Source organism: Gobius niger (genome assembly GCF_951799975.1).
Source record: "Gobius niger genome assembly, chromosome: 14".
Classification (NCBI taxonomy): Eukaryota; Metazoa; Chordata; class Actinopteri; order Gobiiformes; family Gobiidae; genus Gobius; species Gobius niger.
Genome location: NC_136865.1, coordinates 9,411,737 through 9,432,702, shown reverse-complemented (window position 1 = coordinate 9,432,702; position 20,966 = coordinate 9,411,737). Strand labels below are relative to the sequence as shown.

The 20,966-nt window shown below is 43.4% G+C and overlaps 1 protein-coding gene across 7 annotated transcripts in view; it reads left to right on the top strand.

The window, feature by feature from the left end:
• The window catches only part of phactr4a (phosphatase and actin regulator 4a), a 32,375-nt gene extending 11,933 nt beyond the window's left edge, over positions 1-20,442 (top strand). For 3 of the 7 annotated variants that reach the window (XM_079570630.1, XM_079570628.1, XM_079570629.1), the window contains 13 exons: positions 1,037-1,207; positions 1,283-1,363; positions 1,681-3,003; positions 5,175-5,525; positions 8,401-8,523; positions 9,328-9,874; positions 11,231-11,466; positions 13,548-13,710; positions 14,061-14,116; positions 14,998-15,059; positions 15,593-15,730; positions 18,233-18,309; positions 19,374-20,441. In XM_079570630.1, coding sequence (XP_079426756.1) covers positions 1,037-1,207; positions 1,283-1,363; positions 1,681-3,003; positions 5,175-5,525; positions 8,401-8,523; positions 9,328-9,874; positions 11,231-11,466; positions 13,548-13,710; positions 14,061-14,116; positions 14,998-15,059; positions 15,593-15,730; positions 18,233-18,309; positions 19,374-19,389 — 3,344 coding nt within the window. In that variant the 3' untranslated portion in view covers positions 19,390-20,441. Of the gene's footprint in view, positions 1-1,036; positions 1,208-1,282; positions 1,364-1,680; positions 3,004-5,174; positions 5,526-8,400; positions 8,524-9,327; positions 9,875-11,230; positions 11,467-13,547; positions 13,711-14,060; positions 14,117-14,997; positions 15,060-15,592; positions 15,731-18,232; positions 18,310-19,373 lie in introns of all 7 variants that reach the window. The other 4 variants (XM_079570633.1, XM_079570627.1, XM_079570631.1 and 1 more) reach the window with 3 other exon arrangements.
• Positions 20,443-20,966: the final 524 nt, after the last annotated feature.

Here is a 20,966-nt window from a genome sequence, read left to right as displayed (position 1 = left end):
GCGCAGTGCACACACAACAGATCATATGTGCTTGTAATCCCTGAGGATAGTAGCTCAGATAGTAGAAATCTGCTGTGTAAATATAACGCACGTCTCAGAGATGCACATTAATTTGTCAGCAACAGCGGGCACTGTCAACTCGGATAATCTTGACTGATCAGAGTCTTGCCTTGAGTGCTGAATCATCCGTAGGCCCTGACATGCCTGTTCAGTGGGCAATAACATGGGTTATTCCCAGCTAGAAGACTTGCACTGAGAGCCTGGCTTTCCTTGAAAATAGATGATAGTTGTGACATTCTCAAAACATGATTCAAACATGCTTGTTCTGTGGGTTATAAAAAAGAGTAATTGGCCATTAATCCGTCACTGCGTGTTTAGCCACTGTCTAGCAAAAAAGGAATTGGCCTCAATGTCTGTCCACAAAAGGCACAATAAATCGTTGCAATAGAGATCTATATTTTTAAGACTACTATGTTTGACATGTTCTTCAACTTGTACACTGTCTCAAGTTGAGTTTTGCTTTAAAATATCTGTGTCAACTGTAATGTTATGCAGTGGTTAGTCCTGCCTCCTGTTAGAGAGCGCTGCTGTGTTGAGCAACTGGCCGCCTCCAACTCATCGCCTAAGAATTCTAATGGTCACTGCACACCCACTGCTACATCAAAGTCTCCTGTCATAATGGAGCAACTTTGGGATTTGGAGTCATGGTTTCTGTCAGTCGTACATCTTTTGGTTTCATTTTATTGCGTTTGTTGATACAAATGGAAGGCACTTTGTCTCTCGTGCACATTGTTGGGGTAATTAAGTTGTAGCAAACAGGACCATAAAAAAGCTTTAGAGAATAAACACAAGGTTGTGCAGCGAGTTTCCAAATTGTTTTGGCACGTCCACTGTGTACAAGTGCTGTCAAATCTAGACCTGGCTTGAAGCAAATCTTTTATCATTTTCTAATCAGATTGTACGCTGTTGATCTTTTCCAATTGAAATAGTTGTGGAAGTGCTGTTTGTCCGACTAAAACTGAATTGAACTTTCCAGATGATGACGTCAACCTGCAGGCAAACACAACAGGAGGAGACGAGGGGAACTCCGGCGGGGGAAGTCCTCCATCCAAACGCAAAGGCAAATTCTCTAAAGTCGGGAATATTTTCAAACCATGGAAATGGAGAAAGAAGAAGCCGAGTGAGAAGTTCACGGAAACATCGAAAGGTGTGCTTCTTCGTTGTTTTTTCTGATCATGCTGGCTCTTCTTGTGCGTTACCATTTGTTGCTTTTGTTTTTCAGCCTTAGAAAAGCAGTATTCTGTTCGGAAGTCTCGTCAGGAACTCATTGCTAGAGGTGTCCTGAAGGAAATCCCCGAGAACGGTTTGTAAAATATAACTAGCCAACTGTAGTCCAATAACACTGCCTGACCAAAAAAAAGAAGCACCACCTGGATTTAACTTACTGTTACTGATCTGGGGTGCCCAAAGAAGGAGATCAATTGACTCTCACACACTACCATCATCAATATAAGGTCTTGGTAAACAAATAATACAACACTGGATTGACCTTTTTTTTTTTTTAATAGTGATCTTTTCATTTAGTCAGGCAGTGTATCTTATGAGCAGTACTAGAAATAATTGGCTCATGGTTTCAAAAAGCATTGTAAATATTTAATGTCACCTTTGCTGTATTTACAGAGGGCAACAATGTGAACCACAACAAAGCTCCTCATGTAAAGAATGGCCATCCAGTGCCAATGGACGTGGACCGGCTCTCCGAGGCCGGATCACGTGTGTCCCGAGGAGAGTCTGACCTCAAAAACAACGCCCTGCGAGTCCCACAGGCCGAAGAGCGGAGGTCCAGGATCCCTTCGGACGCCTCCCGCTCCAACCGAGCACCGTTGGACGTGGACTCTCACGCTCGGCTGCCTCTGGACGTAGACCGCCGAATACGACTCCCCTCGGACGAGAAGAAGGGGAACTCTCTGCCCCGTGGACAATCGCAGGACGATAGATACCGGTACAGAGACGAGAGGCGGGACAGAGAGGAGCCGGAGAGACGAGATGACTTAAGAGACCGGAGAGACTGGAGGGACGACCGGGGGGACCGCAGGGACAGGGACGACCGAGACAGGCGTGATCGGGATGAGCGGGAAAGGAGAGATCGAGATGAAAAAGAACGAAGAGATAGAGATGACCGAGAGAGACGAGATAGAGATAGAGATGATAAAGAAAGACGAGATCCAGACAAGGACGAAAGAGAAAGGAGAGACGGACGGGAACGGGAAGAAAGGGAAAAAGACAGAGACGAGCGAGAAAGAAGAAATCGAGAGGAGAGGGATAGAAGAGATCGAGACGAAAGAGAGCAGCGAGACAGAGAAGAGAAGGAGCAGAGGGAAAGAGAAGATAAAGAGAGAAAAGAACGAGATGAGAGGGACAGAAGAGAGAGAGATGAAAGGGAGAGGAAGGATAGAGACGACAGAGAAAAAAAAGAACGCGATGAGAAGGAGAGGAAGGAACGGGATGAAAGAGAGCGGGAGGATCGAGACAGAAGAGAGGACAGAAGAGAGGACAAAAGAGAGGACAAAAGAGACGACCGAGAGCGGCGTGTGGAGCGGGACAGGAGAGATGAAGACCGAGAGAGGAGAGAAGAGTGGAACCGACGGAACGACAGAGACAGGAGAGAAGAGCGGGACAGACGAGAGGACAGAGACAAGCGGGACAGGCCCGAGGACAGAGACAGGCGGGACAGGCCCGAGGACAGAGACAGGCGGGACAGGCCCGAGGACAGAGACAGACGGGACAGGCCCGAGGACAGAGACAGGCGGGACAGGCCCGAGCCCCAGCGCTCTGTGGACGACCACCGGCCCATAGTGAAGCCTGCGTCTGACACAGACAACAGGCCCACTCTGCAGAAGAGCTCGTCGGAGGAAACCAGGAGGGCACGTCCAGCGTCTGAATCCATTGCCAGGAGCACACTGCCCCGTTACGTGTCCCCCACAGAGTTCAGGGAGCGCTCAGGTGAGGAACCTCTGTCAAGCACTACACACTGCCCCTAAACTCTAACTCATCCCTGTCAAGAATTGGGATGTTAAGAAGTCTTTGGGAAAGAGTTTGGACCACAATACAGTTATAGAAATCCTCTTTTATTATTTTTAAACCGGAAACAAACCAAGTAGCCTATTGGGTGTTAAAGAAAATCACGACAAAAATAATACTTTTTGAACAATTTACCATTCACTTTTATTGTCGTCTGTCAGGACAAATATAACATTTGTAATAGTGGAGGAACTATTGCAATAACTTATTCCCTTGATGTTGCGAAAACTGTCTTTCAGTATGTTGTGCAGCCTTATATCGAACCCCGATAAGATAGTATGTGAACCTTAAGTATAGCCTAACTTCAAGATTTGTTGAGTGACTCAGAGTATATTATGTAGCAAAATGTTTGCCTTTAATGGCTTGTTTAATTACTGGTTCTAAAGAGGCAAAGAAGCAGCCCTGTGAGTCAGCAGTGAGTCAGATAGGCAGATAGGAGTGACAGGATATCACAGTAACGAAGCATATCACCTGATACTTTTATTATTTGATGGAAAAGCTCTGAAACAAGGATTGACGGTGGGTGTCTTGCCTGAAGTACTGGTGATCCAAGAATTAAAAGCTAAACAAGAAACGGTGGACGCTGGGAGCATAAAAAACACTTCGACGCAATAATATAAGAGATTGATTTAAATAGGAATGCTTACTTTCTGGTTACTTGACACGCATTCAGTAGTCAACGGATGACGCATAAACCAGCCATAGTGAGCTTTTGTGTGTTTGTTTCTTGTCTTATTCACATCTTTTTTGTCCAGGGATGAAAAATGTAAATTGCACTCAAATGTATCAGGTTGAGCCGACTCTTTGTACATGTTCTGCCATGAATGAGAAAAGGGTTCACAAACAAACGCCAAGTCTTCAGGGCGCTGGTATTTTAGTAAATGATTTAACTGCTGAGAGAGAGAGAGGGGCGCACTTAACTTCAGAGCACACGGAGGTTGTTAATGCCAAGAGTTCATTTATTTTAACATAAAACAAGCGTAGCAAATAACAAGTCATTAGTCTGTCTTTGCTCGTTTGATCTGGCTCTGTGTCTGCTGCGGCGCGTGGACCGTTTGATGTGATTCATGCACTTTTTTATCCACTAATGACTGTCAGGCCTTGATCTCAGGTTAAAGAATGGCGTGCACTTCAAGGTCGAACAAAGCCGAATCTCACCGAGCCACTGTTGAATGTAGCAAAGTTTAGTCTGTTACTGTAACTAGGTGGACCTCGCAATGCTGTACAATCCATGAGGGTCTTTATTCGAAGGAAGGACACACACATCCACAAAAAAAAGAAAAAAAAAAAGTATCTTCACTACCTTTCACACTACACTGTCCTGTGCAATAAAGCGTACAGTTCAAATAAAAAAAATAATTAAAAAAGGCAAAATAAAAGATGCGAAAAAGCCAATGAACCAAAAGTACCCCCGAGTATAGGCAGGTATGAGCAAAACCTTTTTCTGCCAGGGCCACGCTAGATTTTTGCACATGTCAGGAAGTCCAGACTAGTTTCAAACAAGTTAAATTCGCAAATAGAATGTAACGGCACTAAACATAAAAAAACAACAAAATGGCAAAAACGTATCTATTTTGTGTCAGTCAAAGTTGTTCACCCTCTCTGTATTAATGCGACCGTGAAGCACTTTGAATTGCCTTGTGTATGAATTGTGCTCTACTTATAAACTTGCCTTGCCTTGCCTTTCTAGCCAGTGCGTACTGAGCTTGGTTGCTGGCCAGTTTGAAGGTCCAGGTGGGCCGCATTTGGCATCCAGTCTCTGCTCTAAGGTTTACAATTATCGGTTTGAAAAGTTTTAAACTAATCTTTTCCCATTAGTCATTTGCCCAAAGTGGAAGTGGAGCTTGATATCTTAATATAACAAATATTTTAAAATTGTCCATGTTCAAGATTCATGATTTTTTTTTATTTGTCAAATCACGTGAATGGTTTGAAATTGTGTCTCCATACAAATGGAAAGTTCTGATACACAATGTAGCATTAGTGCACGCTACAAAGATGCCGGTCAGGTCAAATGGCCATCTTTTGTTGTTTTTTTGTTGCTCGCTTGACCGTGTTTGTTGACATCCTGTCTGTCCGTGTTTGCTTTGTAGAGTCTGTCGGTGTCCGTTCGTCCAAAGACCCCCAGCCGGACCCCCATCCCCTGAAACAAGCCCTGCTCCCCCCAACCTCCAAATACTCTGCACCCTCTTCCTTGTCTGAGCCCACCCCACCCTCCTCCTCTGCATCCTCCTCTTCCTCGTCAGCCTCCTCTGCATCCACGCCGCCCGCCCCCATGGCTAAACCCCCACGGACTGTTTCGCTCATCGTCAGCAGTGACGAGCCCTCCCGACCCGCTTTACCCTCCGACAGCAAAGGGCCTCCGCCCGTCCCGCCCCACGCCAAGCAGCCCCCGCCGCCGCCCCCCAAACCCAGCAACCGCAACAGCAGCGTCCCGGTGCACGGTGAGTCTCCTTGCGTCTGCTACCAGCTTGCCTTTCCCCTTGTCTCAATGTTTATCTTCCTTGCATTTTAAAGTAGAAGCTTCTTTTTAAGTTGTGCATTAAAAACGCATCCAACAAGTAAAGCGCTCGCCATACCTACCACCTTGTCCACGAAGAATCAGCAACTTCTGTCAGCTGATTTATCTACATTCAGCCTTTTTCTTGAAAACATCCTATGCCTTTTTGAAGCACCTTCCTTTGTTTTTTTAATACTCAACTATTTGAGTAGGCCAAATATTTCTTTGATTAATTTAACTTTTCCCAGAGAATTGCAGAAGACAAAAGAGGAGTAAATTTATTGAAGTTGATTTTATATTACATTTATGCTGTTTTTGTCTCTTCAATGAAAAATACATGCCTATCACACAAAAAAGAGAGTTTAAAACTCAGATGCTGATTTATTTTATTATTTATTAATTTTATTTATTACTTTTGAATACTATGGTTGATAAGGCAAGGCAAGGCAAGGCAAGTTTATTTGTAGAGCACAATTCATACACAAGGCAATTCAAAGTGCTTCACAGTTGCATAAATATAAGAAAACAAATACAATCAATAAAACATCAACATAGAATTAATCAATTACAGTAAGAGGCAAGAGTGTAGATAAAATACTTTCAGTTATATGCATTTTTAAGTCTTGTTTTGATTCGCTCTGTCTTGAGCACTATTTTTAAGTCTTGTTTTGACTCGCTCTGTCTTGAGCACTATTTCGCTCTGTCTTGAGCACTATTTTTAAGTCTTGTTTTGACTTGCTCTGTCTTGAGCACTATTTCGCTCTGTCTTGAGCACTATTTTTAAGTCTTGTTTAACTTACAGTTGCAGAATGAAAAGATTGTATCATTACAGGAGATTCACTGCTGACTGTTTTATCATATTTGTATCATAGTTAAGACACAATGGTTTGTGTCCAGGGCCTTCTTGTGAACAAACTTGTGCTGTCATTTATTTTTTATGGACTATCACTGCGCTTGTGCGTCAGCTGGACCTCTGATGTGGTTTATGGTTGAAGGAAATACCACACATGTACTTTTAAATCGGTATCAAGTGGCTCATACTGGTGATTTCACTGCTCCAGCTCTCTCTGGTGAGCTTCATTACTTAACATACAGAAATTACATTACTACATTAGAGTTCAGCTTCCTAATTGCCTCATTATAATAGACCAAGGCATTGAAATTCTATTAGTCGTACTTCCAACAATGCAATAACAAAAGCCACACATGCCGTGTTGGCCAGTTGGAAGTAAGAGTACATTCTGCAAAAATCCCCAGAGAGAACAGGCCGCAGCTTGTCTTCACGGCATTTCCAACACCGCTCTGGAAACTTGATAGTTTGATTGACTTTTAGTAGAACTTCAAATGTTGTGTTCCAGCCTGCCTCAGACTGCGGCTCAAGCCCTGCCAAGCTCTATCAGTCTGAAAATACTCCACCACCAGTGTGTGACAGTGACACATTCCAGAGCCATTTGTCAGGTCAAAGTCCTGCGGATCTGTTACTGAATTGTCTTTCCAAGGCCGTCCCTGTGATGTCGCAAGACTCGTGCTCCTGTTAATCTATACGCGCGCTCATGAGTGCCCAGTGTGTGCGCACAGCGTACAGACATTGATTTTCTTGACACTGCAATCACTATTGTGCAGTGCCTGTGATTACTTTTGGAAGGCTAATTTAAGTCTGCGTGAAAACAAAGTCTTTTGACTTATCCCTTTTATTCATTTTGGATCAGCAAAGCAGGGACCTTTTTGGAACAGATTTTGAATCGTTAATGTTACAACCAGCCACATACAGATCTACTGTAAGAGTGAGCAATGTGGTGGAAGTGTCTTGCCCAGAGACACAATGACTGTATATGCTTTTTTCTTTTTTTACTGCCATGAAATGTTTTTATTTAATCAAGTAGCTACACGTGATGTCCATATAAACTCTCAGTTGGCCAGCGGTCTTCCATTGTGGCAACACAGTGAAGCTTAAACCGTCGACTGGACTGGACTGTTTAAATTAAGGATGTCTTGTTTGTACACTGCGAATGGTTTTCTTGTAGTATGTACATTTGCCCTTTGAACTATTTGTCTAAGGCAGTGGTTCCCAAAGTGGGGTCGGGGGCCCTCTGGGCAGCCTCAGAGGCACTACAGGGGGCCCCCAAAGCTTGTCTGTACAACAAGTACAATGAAAAAAGTCAATTTTGAAAGGAAAAATACAGTTACCTGGACAAATGCACCAATTTAAACCACTATTTAGCCTACTGTCATAGCTAGATGTTACTTTTAATTTCATTTTAGCTGTAATTTGATAACAAATTCTTTTGAATTAAATCAATTATTATGATTTGGGGGACCCCGAGAGATTTTCTGATCAATAAGGGGGCTCCGATGTCCCGGACTTTGGGAATGGCTGGTCGAGGAATTTGTCCCACTTAAATTTAATGAAAAAAAGATCCCATTGCACTCAAAATTAGACAAGTCTTAATTTACTTCAAATAAGGTTATTAACAAAACCAAAAATTTCCCCATGAACAGGGTTTTTTTAAACTTATTTCAAGATTACAGTGTTCTTCTTAGTAACAGGTTTTAAAGTAGTCATTTGATTAACCTTGTCCGGATGCCTACGTTTATAGTAAATGCATACAATAGCTACAGATGGTTCTGGCCTTTTATTAGAAGATTCACAACAGCTTTGTCGGAAGAGAATAATTGCGCTCACTATCTCCCCACTTTTCCACCGCCTCTGGTCAAAGCGATAAACGTTGATGAGCATTAGCTCGCCGCTGTGCCATGTCCCTTTGCCCCTGTGGAATGTAAACACAACCCCCTCCCTGCTCCCCCCGACTTGTCCGCAGCGTCCTCCCTGCACCGGGGCCGCCTCAGGGTCAGGCCGCCGTGTCACTGGAACGGCTGGAGACGGCACCATGAGCTGGGGCTCTACCTCTCCCTCCCCGCCCACCTGCACCACCACCGGCCCGGTCAGTCGCTCAGGCGCTCAGGACGAGTGGAGCGCAGCCCACGCACCAAAGTGGATTGGGTGGTCAGATGAACTGGGGTGAAATTGAGTGAGGGAAAGCGCATTGGGAGCATGAAATTGGCTGTATGTCCTTTCTTCTGGGCTCCAGTGGAGAGTTTAGTGATTTAGTGATGTAATTTGCTTATGTTAGCTTCTACCTTTGGGCTCACCAAGACCTTTCGTGGCATTAAATATGCATATTTTGATTTGTTCAATTTTAGTCGGCTAAATACAAAAAGAGGAAAGTTTCAAATACAGAGAAAAGGCATTCAGCTATATGGGATTTGACTGTTGATCTGACCACTCAAACCAGTGCGGACGCACAGCCGTATAGTCCCCATGTTCACCCATAGCTTGCTGAATGCATCACCTCCATTTTAACAATCATCTTGTACTGCATGAAGACTCCCACCATAACCACCAGCTCCCAGAAAACACCGCATGTATGTTTACTAGTCGTGCCAATAGAATAACAATGTCTTCTTCATAGACTCTCAACAGTAATGTCCATTACTTATTTGCAATACCACTAACTTCATGTACTGAATGCTCATCTCATTTTACTAATAAATTAAGGAATGGCAGGCCATAAGGGAGTGAAAACAAGAGTTACTTATGTAACTACGGTTCTATTTCATCCCTTCTGACCGCCAGAGGCCTGGCGGTCAAAAGGGACAAAATAGAACTTCCTGAATCCACTGTGGCTCAATTCCTCCATCTTAATTCCAACTGTTTCGTTGTCTAATTGTTTTGACCTTGTCCACAGCCGATCATCCTCACCCCGGCATAGTGGTCGTAGCAGCGCCAGCCAAACGCTCCCCACCGACGCCCCCCAAGAGGACCACGCCCGTCACCAAACGCCACTCTGTGGACCCCGACCCAGAGTCCCCCACTTCTGACCCAACCAACGCCCCCGCAGGGCTGCCGCCTCCTCCCGTTGCCGGCCCAAGAACGGACAGTTTGGAGGACAAGGCACCAGTCCAACACGTCCCGACAGATTCTATGCCTTCGCCACCGTCCCACATCCCTCCGTCTCCGCCGCGGTCGCGCACTCTACCCCCCGTCTCCACGGCTGTGCCCGTTATTCAGGCAGACCCACCTAGTCCCACGACAGAGCCCCCCAGTCAGCCTCCCACGATCCCTCTGCACATCCTCATTCAGAGAGCGCTGGCGAGTCCGGGTCCGATGCAGCCCAACCCTGACGGGTCCCAGCGGGCACACTCCCTGCTGTTCGAGTCTCCCCCAGATGTGCTGGCGGAGGTAGGGGGGAATTCCCGTTACTCCCTGCCCGTCACCATCGAACCACTCAGACTGTAAGTACATACTTTAAACAAACTTAGTTACACCTGCCCTGGTTTGCAAAGTCATATTTTGTTGTGCAACTTACTCTTTTCTTTGTCACGATGGGTTATAGTACAAAGCTCATCATATGTGAAGAGCTTGACTGCCTTGTCTGCAAACTATAAGCTTAAATTATTCCGGTGTTCTTCAAAGAAACTGTGAACATTCAAAATCCATCTTTTTCAAATGAGAGACAACATGCAGCCTTTCCTCCTCTTAATCTTCAAATGTTTCCAAATTATGTAATACTTGACGTGGATTTTCCCGCTGTTTATACAAGACATTCACAGCTTACTATGGTCGTATTTTTAGTCATGGACAAGCATACAAGCAGCTCAGATCTAATGCATATTTGTACTAAATACACTGAAAATATCTGTACTAATTGTTATATGCGTTAAAATTCTCTTTGCTTCATTATAGGTATATTTTAGTCCGTTATGTGTAGTTTATATAGGGTGCAAAGATATGACATAAAATAAACATCCCGTAGCGGCGAATCAAATAGTCCACATGTGGGGAGCACTTTTACTGTGGACCCCATACGAAGCATGGAATTACAGTGTAACATTTTCCTACTTTTTGCAAGTGCTGTGTTTGAAGTTTAATGTAAGATTTGCTCCGTGGAATTTCAGACCAGTACCTCCCTAGAATAGAGAAGCCTTGTGAAGCGTCTAGTGTCCGTGAAAAAGTTAGTTTTTTTAATAAATAAATTAGTAAAAAGCTAAACAAGCCATTTTATGCTCTTGAGTCTCTCCTACAGCAGTCTTCTGGGCGTCTAAGTGCACTTCATGGGAGCTTGCAGCTTCTGAGAGGCTAATGAGCAGGAAGAATCATGACTTTTTTTGTTTGTTTGGAAAGCAACTTTGCTGTGTGACACTTTAGAACTGGATGGCTTTACAGTTTTACAAATAGATATTGCTTTGCGAACATAATATAATCCTCAACTTTTCATCAAATCTCAATTGTGATCTTATTTGTTAACCAATTCTATCAAAGTTAATTATTATTATTATTAAGTTATTTTCAACAACTAGGTTTGCGTTTCTTAATACTTTTTTGTACGGTCCAAAAAGGAAATGTCTCAATCACACAATATGCAGTTTTGCTCTATTTAGACCTAATTTTGTTTTACTAATAATTATTTGACTTGAGTCACTAGAAGATTAAAACAAGCTGGTTACAAATTTTGTGTCTTAGGCTAAAAAATGCAAACATGTTTCAGTTGTTCTCAAACTAATTACAACAACCACCACTTCACACCATCTTTCCAGGATTTAACTTCCCTCATCTTACATTCATATCACGTTTTTTATTTCTTCCTCCAGGCCTTACGACGATGACTTTGACATGGAGGAGGAGCTGCGGAAGCTCCACCCTCAGAGGGTCCAGGTTCGGCAGGAGATGGAGCCGCGCAGTCGCAGGGTTCTGGTGGGCGACCTCCGTGTGTCTGTGATCCCAGAAGGAGGGGGTCCTGGGGACAGCGAGGAGGAGTCCGACTCAGATGGGCCCATTCTGTACAGAGACGATGATGACGACGACGATGATGAGGAGGGGCCCCCAAGTATGTGCCTTAGTCCCCCTATTGTTGTATCATGCAATATAGACTCGGGTTGGGAACCTGTGGGTACCTCACAATTCAATAAAGCATGTTGCCTTTACTTTCCATCACAGTGGTCTCTACAACGCTCCAGGATCAATTGTTTTGTACGATTTCTGGTGAGAGGATCCATCCGCAGTGATAACCTTCCAAACAATTGATCCTGGAGCGTCCTAAAAACCACCATGATCGTAAGTAAATGACTACTGACCACTCATGCAGCCGCTGGGTCACTACAAGGTCAAATACACATAAATCTCAACTTTTTTTTCCGCATAAAAAGATGTATAATGCATGTATAAATCAACGTGTTGTTCCCAAAAGAAAAAACTGCACTGTGGGGACAGCTCCACAGATCGCTACAAGCAGCAAACTCCTTTGCGAGTGGTTTCAAGCGTTGCGTTGCTTTTCCTCCTGTCATCGATTGGAGCTGTCATTTGAGAGAATAGCCTCCAGTCCCAATGAGTTAATGAATGATAAGATCCGACCCTGTGCTGTGAATAATGATGAAAAAGCTCGCTGACCGCTGTGGACAAGATGCAATTTGATCCAAACAGGACCCTTGTTACTTGTAACAATGACTCAGACGCTTTTATCTCCCCGATTCAGACATGGGTTCCTGACTTAAATATATTCCTTTCGGTCCCTTTCATTCTGTTTGTCCTGCTCGCTACCTCTGCTGAAAAGGCTCCTCGAAGCTCATTCATGAGGCATCTCTTTTTTACGTCATGAGCATCAAAAGGAATACAGCAGAACAGTCATCACAGCTGAAAGAGGAAGGACTCCATTTATTTGATATCCTGACCGCAAAGGCGGGGAATGAAAACAAATTTATCAAGCGGTTATACAGTATTAATGAAAATACTTTTTTTTTTTTTTCACTCAGTGCACAGGGCTGGAAATTAAAGTTTCTTCTTAGTAGCGCTTGTGCTCCCAACTCTGAAATCTTGGAGCACAGTCAAAAATGTAGGAGCACAACCAAAATATAACAGGGAAGCTAATAAAAAAACACTATAAACACCATATTATGCAGTGTAGCCCACCATCTCTGCCTAGAGTGACCTCACCAGTTCTATTACACTGAAAAATAGGGCACTTGAGCTCAAAAGTTAGGACAAAAGTGAGGACACATAAAAAACTTCAGGAAAAAATATGCTTTAAAACAATGTTACATTCAATTAAAATGTATACAAAGCATCATTATTGTTGCACTATAGGAACATCAATAGCCTAAATAAGAATGTACTTTTATCATTGAAAGGTCTACACAGGCCTTTAAGCCTTTTTATTATTCATCTAAGTTATGTGTTATGTTTCATGTTGCACGACTGAACCAAAAACAAATCCTAGTTAGTGAACTGGTTCACAAACGGGTATAAAAACTAAAACTAAAACATTTTTAGTCACATGGTGCACCTGTGCATTTGGTGGCAAATAACAGGTCTCCATGGTAACGCCGAGAGGAGGGGGCTGACTCTTTCTTTTCACATGTTTTGTGTAGGACAGCGATACCTAAAAGCTCAGAACGTGTTGCTACTCGGCGGCTCTGATGTGAGGTCACACTGATCTCAGAGCGGCGGGTGGGTCTGTAGAGTGCACAGCTGAAGCATGTTGTGTCTCTCAGCGGCCGTGGCAGGTCTATCTCCAACAGTGCTGAAAACAGATTGCTGATAGGGAGGCAGGCGTGCGTATTGATAAACGGCTGCTGCTCAAGTCATAAAACCAGACAAATGCCCAAAAAGAAAAAAAAAATACCCAGGGCTCAAAAAATGGTACAGTGTGTGCTTCTGTCCTCGCACTGCAGCCATTCAAACACTCAAACATGTGCACTTTGCTGCGCTGCAATGAGCAAGAAAATCTTGCAGTCACAAACATGTGAGCAATTATATTTTTAGATCGCATAGGCATAAATTTGGGCGCATGTTCAATCAAATTGGCCACAATTTCGAGCCCTGGCTTTAAGAAAGTATCTAATTCTCTTTGCTCAACAAAATGACTTTTAAATCATGGTAGTAATCCTGATGACTTGGCCTCTTGTGTTGCAGGTGGGTTGGCGAGCCGCGTGAAGAGGAAAGACACGCTGGCATTGAAGCTGGAGAGACAGGAGCGACTTGAGCGCGAGGATTCTCAGGAGAACCACGACGTGAGCTGGAACAACCATGAGCAGTGGATGGAATTGCGCAACAAGATCGGGACTGCGCTCACACGGTTAGGCCCGCCCGCTTCATTTCATAATGATTTTGTAATATATAGGATGTTTTCCAAAGATGATCTACTACCTCAAAATATCACCTGTTGTGCAGGGTTTTTTGCCCTTCCATGTTGAAGCTATTTTGTGTTTTAAATCAGAAAATCATTCTACAGAGCAGCCCTAGACTCTCCCGTCATTTATCTCTAATAGACCCACTCTCACGACTCTTGACTGATTCTATACCCAGACTAATTTGTACTATCACTGAAGCCCTCCTCCATCTCGGAGATAAAACGGCCTCATCTTTATCAAGTGTGTCTCAGAGATGATCCGTATCAGTGATGTGACAGTGTGCCTCTGTCCCCAGGCGACTGAGTCAGAGGCCTACAGCCGAGGAGCTGGAGCAGAGGAACATTCTTCAAGGTGAGGCTAAGGCTGAGGCTGCAGCTGCCAGGGCTGCACTCAGGTGGATGGATTTACTGTAGAGCCTGAACGCACAAGGTCAAAGGAGACGCTCATCAGTCATCAATCAATGGGACACATCAGTCATATATGCAGTGCACCCTATCTGCATCCTCCAGTCTCTGGCATGTCCAGCAAGCCCCGAAAATAGGCATTGATTCCCTGATTAATAATCAACTCAAAGAGGAGTGAAAATTGGAATTACATTTTTAGCTCTTCAAAGAAGTTTAATATAGCTCAATAGGTTGTTTCTTTTTGAGTTTTCATCAACCAAAACTGAAATAAAAAGATAAAATGAGAGTAAGACCGAAGCTAACGATGCTGGTGCTAGCTCAAATTTTAGACTCTTTACTTGAACATTTAAATAAAGCAAAAAACATTTATAGCAATACTGCGTCACATTTCACAGAAAATGGAATCAAATACAAGTGTTTTGTATGGATATTTTAAATGGTGGGAAAATACCTCGAACATGCATAACAGTGAGCTCCACTCTGGAATGTCCCGCAGAGTTTCTTTTAGGAAAAATTGTAAGTCCATCAGTTGAACTTCAAGGCTAGCTCCAAGAAGTTAGCGCTCTTCCAGAAGGCCCAGAATCTGTCAGCAGCTTTTGATTCCGTCTTTTCGAACCCCGCGCATCCCCAGATGACTCGCGCCCAGCTAGGCTTTGCACCCCGAGTCCAATAATGTGCGCATTGTGCGGGAGACATGCCTTGATTAAAGATCCCTGTTGGGGCAGCGTGCCGACAGCAGCTCAGGTGAAAGGGAGCTGACTGGGCACACTGTTTCACTCTCTTTCCCCCCCACCCCCCTCATGGAATGTCTTTTCTCTTCCTCCGCAGCCAAGAACGAAACGGACCGGCGACTGGAGCGCAGTGAGATCAAACGCAGGCTCACCCGAAAGGTCAGGATACAAATATGCAACACTGTCGGCAGGAGACGTGCGCTCACAGGGACACAACAGCATTCCCATTCCCGAAGTTTCACCACATCTCTGGGCGACACGTTTTGTGCTATTGTGCTGCTTTCTGAGTGACGAGCACTGGATTCAAACAGACGCGCCCAACTCGGCTGAAAGATTAGTACTGCATTAGCATAGTCGCTCAAGTTATTTCTCCACAGCATTGCATAGCTTTATATTGATTCATCTCCGCAAGAATCGTCCGCTTAGTCATGCCAAAGTCGTGCCCTGCGGAACATTGTCACATCAGATATTCACCGCGATTTTGTGGAGACTTTGGTGGCATTACCGACTTAAAGGCTGATTTACTTTTTAATTATCGATTTTGAGCCTTTAGAATAATTCCATGAATACAGCCGACAAAAGTTCATCAGTGTAAATTTAACAGCAAAAGTAACATTTGCCAATGCGGGGTGCATTTTGGGGTGCTCTTGTGATTCCCTCTCTAATATGATTGCGCTCTGTGCCCCCCCCAGCTGTCCCAGAGGCCCACGGTGGCTGAGCTGCAGGAGCGGAAGATCCTGCGCTTCCATGAGTACGTGGAGTGCACCCACGCTCAGGACTACGACCGCAGAGCCGACAAACCCTGGACCAAACTCACGCCCGCTGACAAGGTGAGACCAAACGGACCCGCACAAGAACCTCCTCCTCTGGCAGCCTCAGCACTGCCTCTCTTTTGACCAACTTTAGGCAGGAGGAGAAGGGTAAAAACGTTGCAGTTCTGTTAACGGCGCCAAAACCACATCATTTTTAGGTATCGGTAACAGCAGGCCTCTAAACTATGCTCACAGATTCATTATCATGCTGTATTTCTGTGAGAGGAGACCACAGATGTGAGCCGCAGCTGCTACCCGTGACGTTACTAATGCTACCTCTAACCCCCAGAGCAGTTTAAACACGGACTGTGGGCGGTCTGCAGATGCTAAAACACCCAGACTCCCAGAGAAAGGATTTGTTTTACATTTTTTTCTCATTTAGTTTAGGCAAAACGAAGAGCATAGTGTGACTGACAACAAATTTAAATATAATTTGCCTATTGAGCCGACTCCTCTGGGGCTTACAGTTCACGCTTCTCTCACATAGAATTGATCTGACACAAATTCTTTTAATTCCACAAATTGCTAACCATTAATATTTCAGTTGTCTGTCATTTCAACATCCAATTCACCGCGGGAGAATTTTAACACAATGAAGCTGCTCAGTGAAGCATTCACGTGAAGCCATTCTCATACTATATTGGCCCCCCACAGGTTTAATCTTCTTTATTTATAGATCATATTTTTTGATTAGGGCATTGTGCTGTAGCTCCCGTCAGCCTCTGCAGCGGCACTCGGGAATACAAATAAAGTCTAGTTTAAAAAAAACATTTTGCAGCACAAATTTACAAGAGAACTCATTCGACACCTTTTTAGTTTTTGAAGCTCTGCTGCTCTGGCCTCCTATAAACAACTTACTGCACTGCGTTTTAATCATATCACCTTCTGTTACTATTATCTTATACATTTAAAATGCTCAGGGAGACACTACAGGCAAAACTCAGTTGTTTCAGGTTTTGGGCCTAATTGGTCTCTGAACATAGAAGCTTTTACCTGGAAAAAAATATAAATACCTAATCATCACAATGACTTGCTTAAATATGGCACTGAGTAGATACAGGACCGTATTTTCCGGACTATAAGTAGCTCTGGAGTATAAGACACACCAGCCAAAAAATGCCTAATGAAGAAAGAAACAGGCTGAACGGTTTGCTAACGTAGCACATTGATGGTTTGCTACATGAAGCATAAACCACGAACTAAATAGTCTGTGAACTAGACAGTTCAGATAACTATAGCATAAAGAACATACAAAACTGTCCATCTCACTCCAAATCACTAAATCCATTGAAATCTTCATCCTCGGTGCCTTGGCAACGACCTGGGCACAGAGACGTAACTGCACTGTTGACAAGCCTCTCCCTGCAGCGCGTTATTCAAGCTCTCATTTGCGAACTCGTTCCTCTAAATGTGGCCATTGAGCTTTTAGCCCACTTCTAGCTCACTCCAAACTTTCTTTCTGCTGCTCGATTAGCCTGCAGTGCCCTCTAGCGGCGTGTGAAATTATATATTTGAATTAAAAATGTTATATTGGAAATTGTAATTTCAAGGGCCATTTTTTTTCACATTGGTTCGACAATATCTCCACGTCTTTAGCACAGACTTTCAATTTTCCAGCCTTGGACTGAAAATTATTTTGAAGATTTTGTCAGAGGGATCCCCACCTGATTTATTGAGGCTTATTTTAAAACTAAAGATACCCAAAATCCCCTCGTTGCTGAAAAGATGGGAAATTTTAGGTATTTTAAAGCATTATTTCTATACTTAATTATATACGAAAACATAAAATGACTGACATTTTTTAAACTTGATATCTTTTTAAATTAAAATAATTTCCCTGTTCATTTTCAGTCTCGCCTTATATTTTAAAAGTTTACAGTGTGTTTGGCCAATGACACACCCTGACCCACGGCCCAAAAACACATCTGTAGTGTGTTTGGGGTTAGGGCTTCATCAGGACTGATCTTACAGTACAAAGTTTTACAGCTGAAATGGCAGATTTTGGCCATAACTTTTGATATTTAACATTCACTTTGGAGCTCTTTGATCAGGAATCCATCGAAAAAGCGGCAGCATCAAAACGCATGACCTCGATCTAAGTTTTTGACATTTTTAGTATGCTACTGTAGGTCAGCCCACTTTTCTTTTTTTTCTCTTTCCATTCCAACCCCCTCAGCAGCGGTATGTTACTTCGGGGCAACTTTGGAAGGATTTGCATTCCAAGCAGTTTAGAGGAGGAATAAAACTAATGTGGCTGGGATGTGTTCACCTAAATGCATTTTCTGTTTGAGTGGAGCCATGAGGAGTCTTAAAAGGACAGTGAGGACATGCTCCAGAGCGTGAAATACAAGCGGACGCACAGGGGTTAAATTTAGCTTCATGTTAAAAACCCGCGTTGCAGCCACATGCGCCTCTTTGATCATCACTCGCTGCCTTTCTTCTCCTCCGCCTGCTGTAAATGTAAACGGATTGTGCCAATCCCGCTGAAGCGCCGTTTCTTTTATGTGTCGTCTTTTCCAGGCCGCCATCCGCAAGGAGCTCAACGAATTCAAGAGTTCAGAGATGGAGGTTCACGAGGATAGCCGCATCTACACCAGGTCAGGGTTCTTCAACACTGCCACATCAATAATTCACTCCTTTTTCTTTCCTCACCAAGTTTATTGTATGCGCTTCAATCCCGCGCCGGCCCCGTCTTTCATTTTGAAGATTCACCTGCGGGAGGTTATAGTGCTGACAGGGCGGGTTCAGGTTTTAGAAAACCCACTATCAAACTCGCATAAGATGTGGTAACTACAGTACCTGCCATTTTTCAAACAATGTTCAAATTGAAGCTCTGCTAGAATTTTCAGAATACGAGGGGCTATAAATGTAACCGATGACCAGTTTGGTAATCAAGCTTACTCAGGTTGAATCAAAAGAATTGTTATTGATAAATGGCACTAAAGCAATACACATGTTTGTGATTTACAGGTGCATTATGGAACTCTTTCTGCAAAAAAAAAAAAAGTTCTTTAGTGTGTATTTGACCTTGTAGTGATCGGCACATTTATGCCTTTTTTTTCCCTCCATCGTTTTAGATTTGAAACTGCTTTGACAAATGCTTGGAAAATGCAGACCTTGAGGGAAGAGATTTTTGCAACACAAATGTTGTTTTACTTCATGTTTTAATATTAAATGTGTTATTTATCGTTTGTAGTTAATGCTGCATCACTTGGATTTGATTAGGAGAGAATGTGGACTTTTAGGAGAGTTTGCGTGATTAAAGAAAGATTGAAAATAGATTTTTTTAAATTCCGGGAAGAACAAGAAATATGTGTAAGCATAGAGCTGTTACGCATCAGACAAAAACCTTTAGACATTTTAAAAGGTCAAATACACACAAATGTCAAGTTATTTTTCACATCAATCAAGAGGTCCTTAGTCTGGAGACATATTTTTACATTTATCAGTTTAAAGGTGCATTTCAAAGCACAGTACAAGTTGGCTAATCAAACACATTTAAATTTGCCGACAGAGAAAATGCTGAACCTTTTGCCAATTTCAGTTTCATTCAAATCGAGGCAAACACCATTCGCTCGTGTTCTTCAATTCCATTTCAAACTGCAGGCTCTGGCATTCTGTGACATCACATGAACCCAATTTTCTCCTCGTTTTGGCGTAGGTTCCATCGACCGTAGCCGTCCAGGGCGAACCACTGAAGCGCTCACCAGGGGGGACACGGACAAGACGACGCACAAGTCCCACACTGGATCAGGGCTGAACTGCCGCTGCTGCTGCTCAAACCTACACAAAGCAGTTCTCAGAATGTGTGGGCTGTCCACGTTTGGAGGTGCCTTGTGCCAACACTAAGAGGAATGCTGCATGCTCGTGAGAACGCATCGGAGCAGTCCAGAAAAAAACAAAAAAAACACGCCTTATGACCTAGAGACTACTGGCTTCCTCACAGAGTCGGAAGCAAAGCCTTTTTAGCACTGGTACATGTACGACGAGAGGCCGGTTCCTGCTGGAGCTGCATGGGTTGGGTGAGGAAACGGCTCTTTAGCGCCTCCTGTGAAGTTCAACTGGAACCTTTTGATGATTTGAATCAGGCTACGACTTTATATAGCTATTTTTTTACCCTCCTTTTTTGTGTGAACGAATACTCGTAACGACCCACGCTGTGCCAACTTACTGGAAACTTGGCTGCAAAACTGCTGGCTTCCTCACAAAACTGGAAGCAACCAGTCGTAGCACTGTGTTCGGTACCACTGGAGCTCGATCCATTCACTTGTAAATGTCCGGTACCACTTAAATGCCTTACCTACTTTTGTAAATGTACTACAATGTGAAGACCTCAACAGAGCGTGCTTTTATCTTTATAAATCTACAGATGCTCCGTTTGTAGCCAGAGCACTGATTTGTGCGTTTCGCTGTACATTCTTGATTATTTGTACAAATCCTCTCAAGCACATATCACTGTTTTCTTTTTTTTTTGCACCTTATGTTCCTTAACTGGGTGTATAAACATTTCCCAATATTGTAATTCTGCAAAAATACAAATGAACTGAATTTGGAAAGTGTACAGATTTTTACTTTTTTTTTTCTTTTTTCTTTTATGGTACTTTATAAATACGGCGAACTCGCTGCATTTGTGTAGATTCCAATGACTTTATATGCACATCTACTGTTTTCTGGAATATTTTAATTGTAAAGTGTTAAAGTAGTAACGGTACATAATATTTTCTTTTTTTTTCTTTTTGATACAGAGATCTTAAAAAGCTTTCTGCAAACCACACTGTAAAAATGACACTGAAAATTAAACCTATTAACTTGTGATTACACTTCAGCGTGAGTCCTTTCTTTTTGTTTTCAAAGTCCCACCGGAGAACAGATGAAGGATCGGGTTCCAAAAACACGTTTATATCATCTAGCTGGTAGATGTCAGACCGACTTCTTTCTCAATCATCCCTGCTGAGCAAAACCAATTGACCAGCAGAGGGCGTTGTTCTTCCAACTCAACCCTGCCTCTTCAAGCATCCAGACATCCATCAGGCAGGTTTTTTGCACCTGCTTGGTTTAACAGCGGGGGTAATTGGTCCTGCCTCCACGAGTGTGCTTAGCGCTTCTCTGTGACCGTCCCGTGTTTGTCCGTTCCCCTGTGGTGCTAATTAACAGTCGTACTGTGCGGCCGACATTCCGCCGAATGTCAAGCAGCGTTCAAAATAACCCAATTACGGCCGCGATTGTGACTTCGATTAATGCTCTGAAGTTCCTT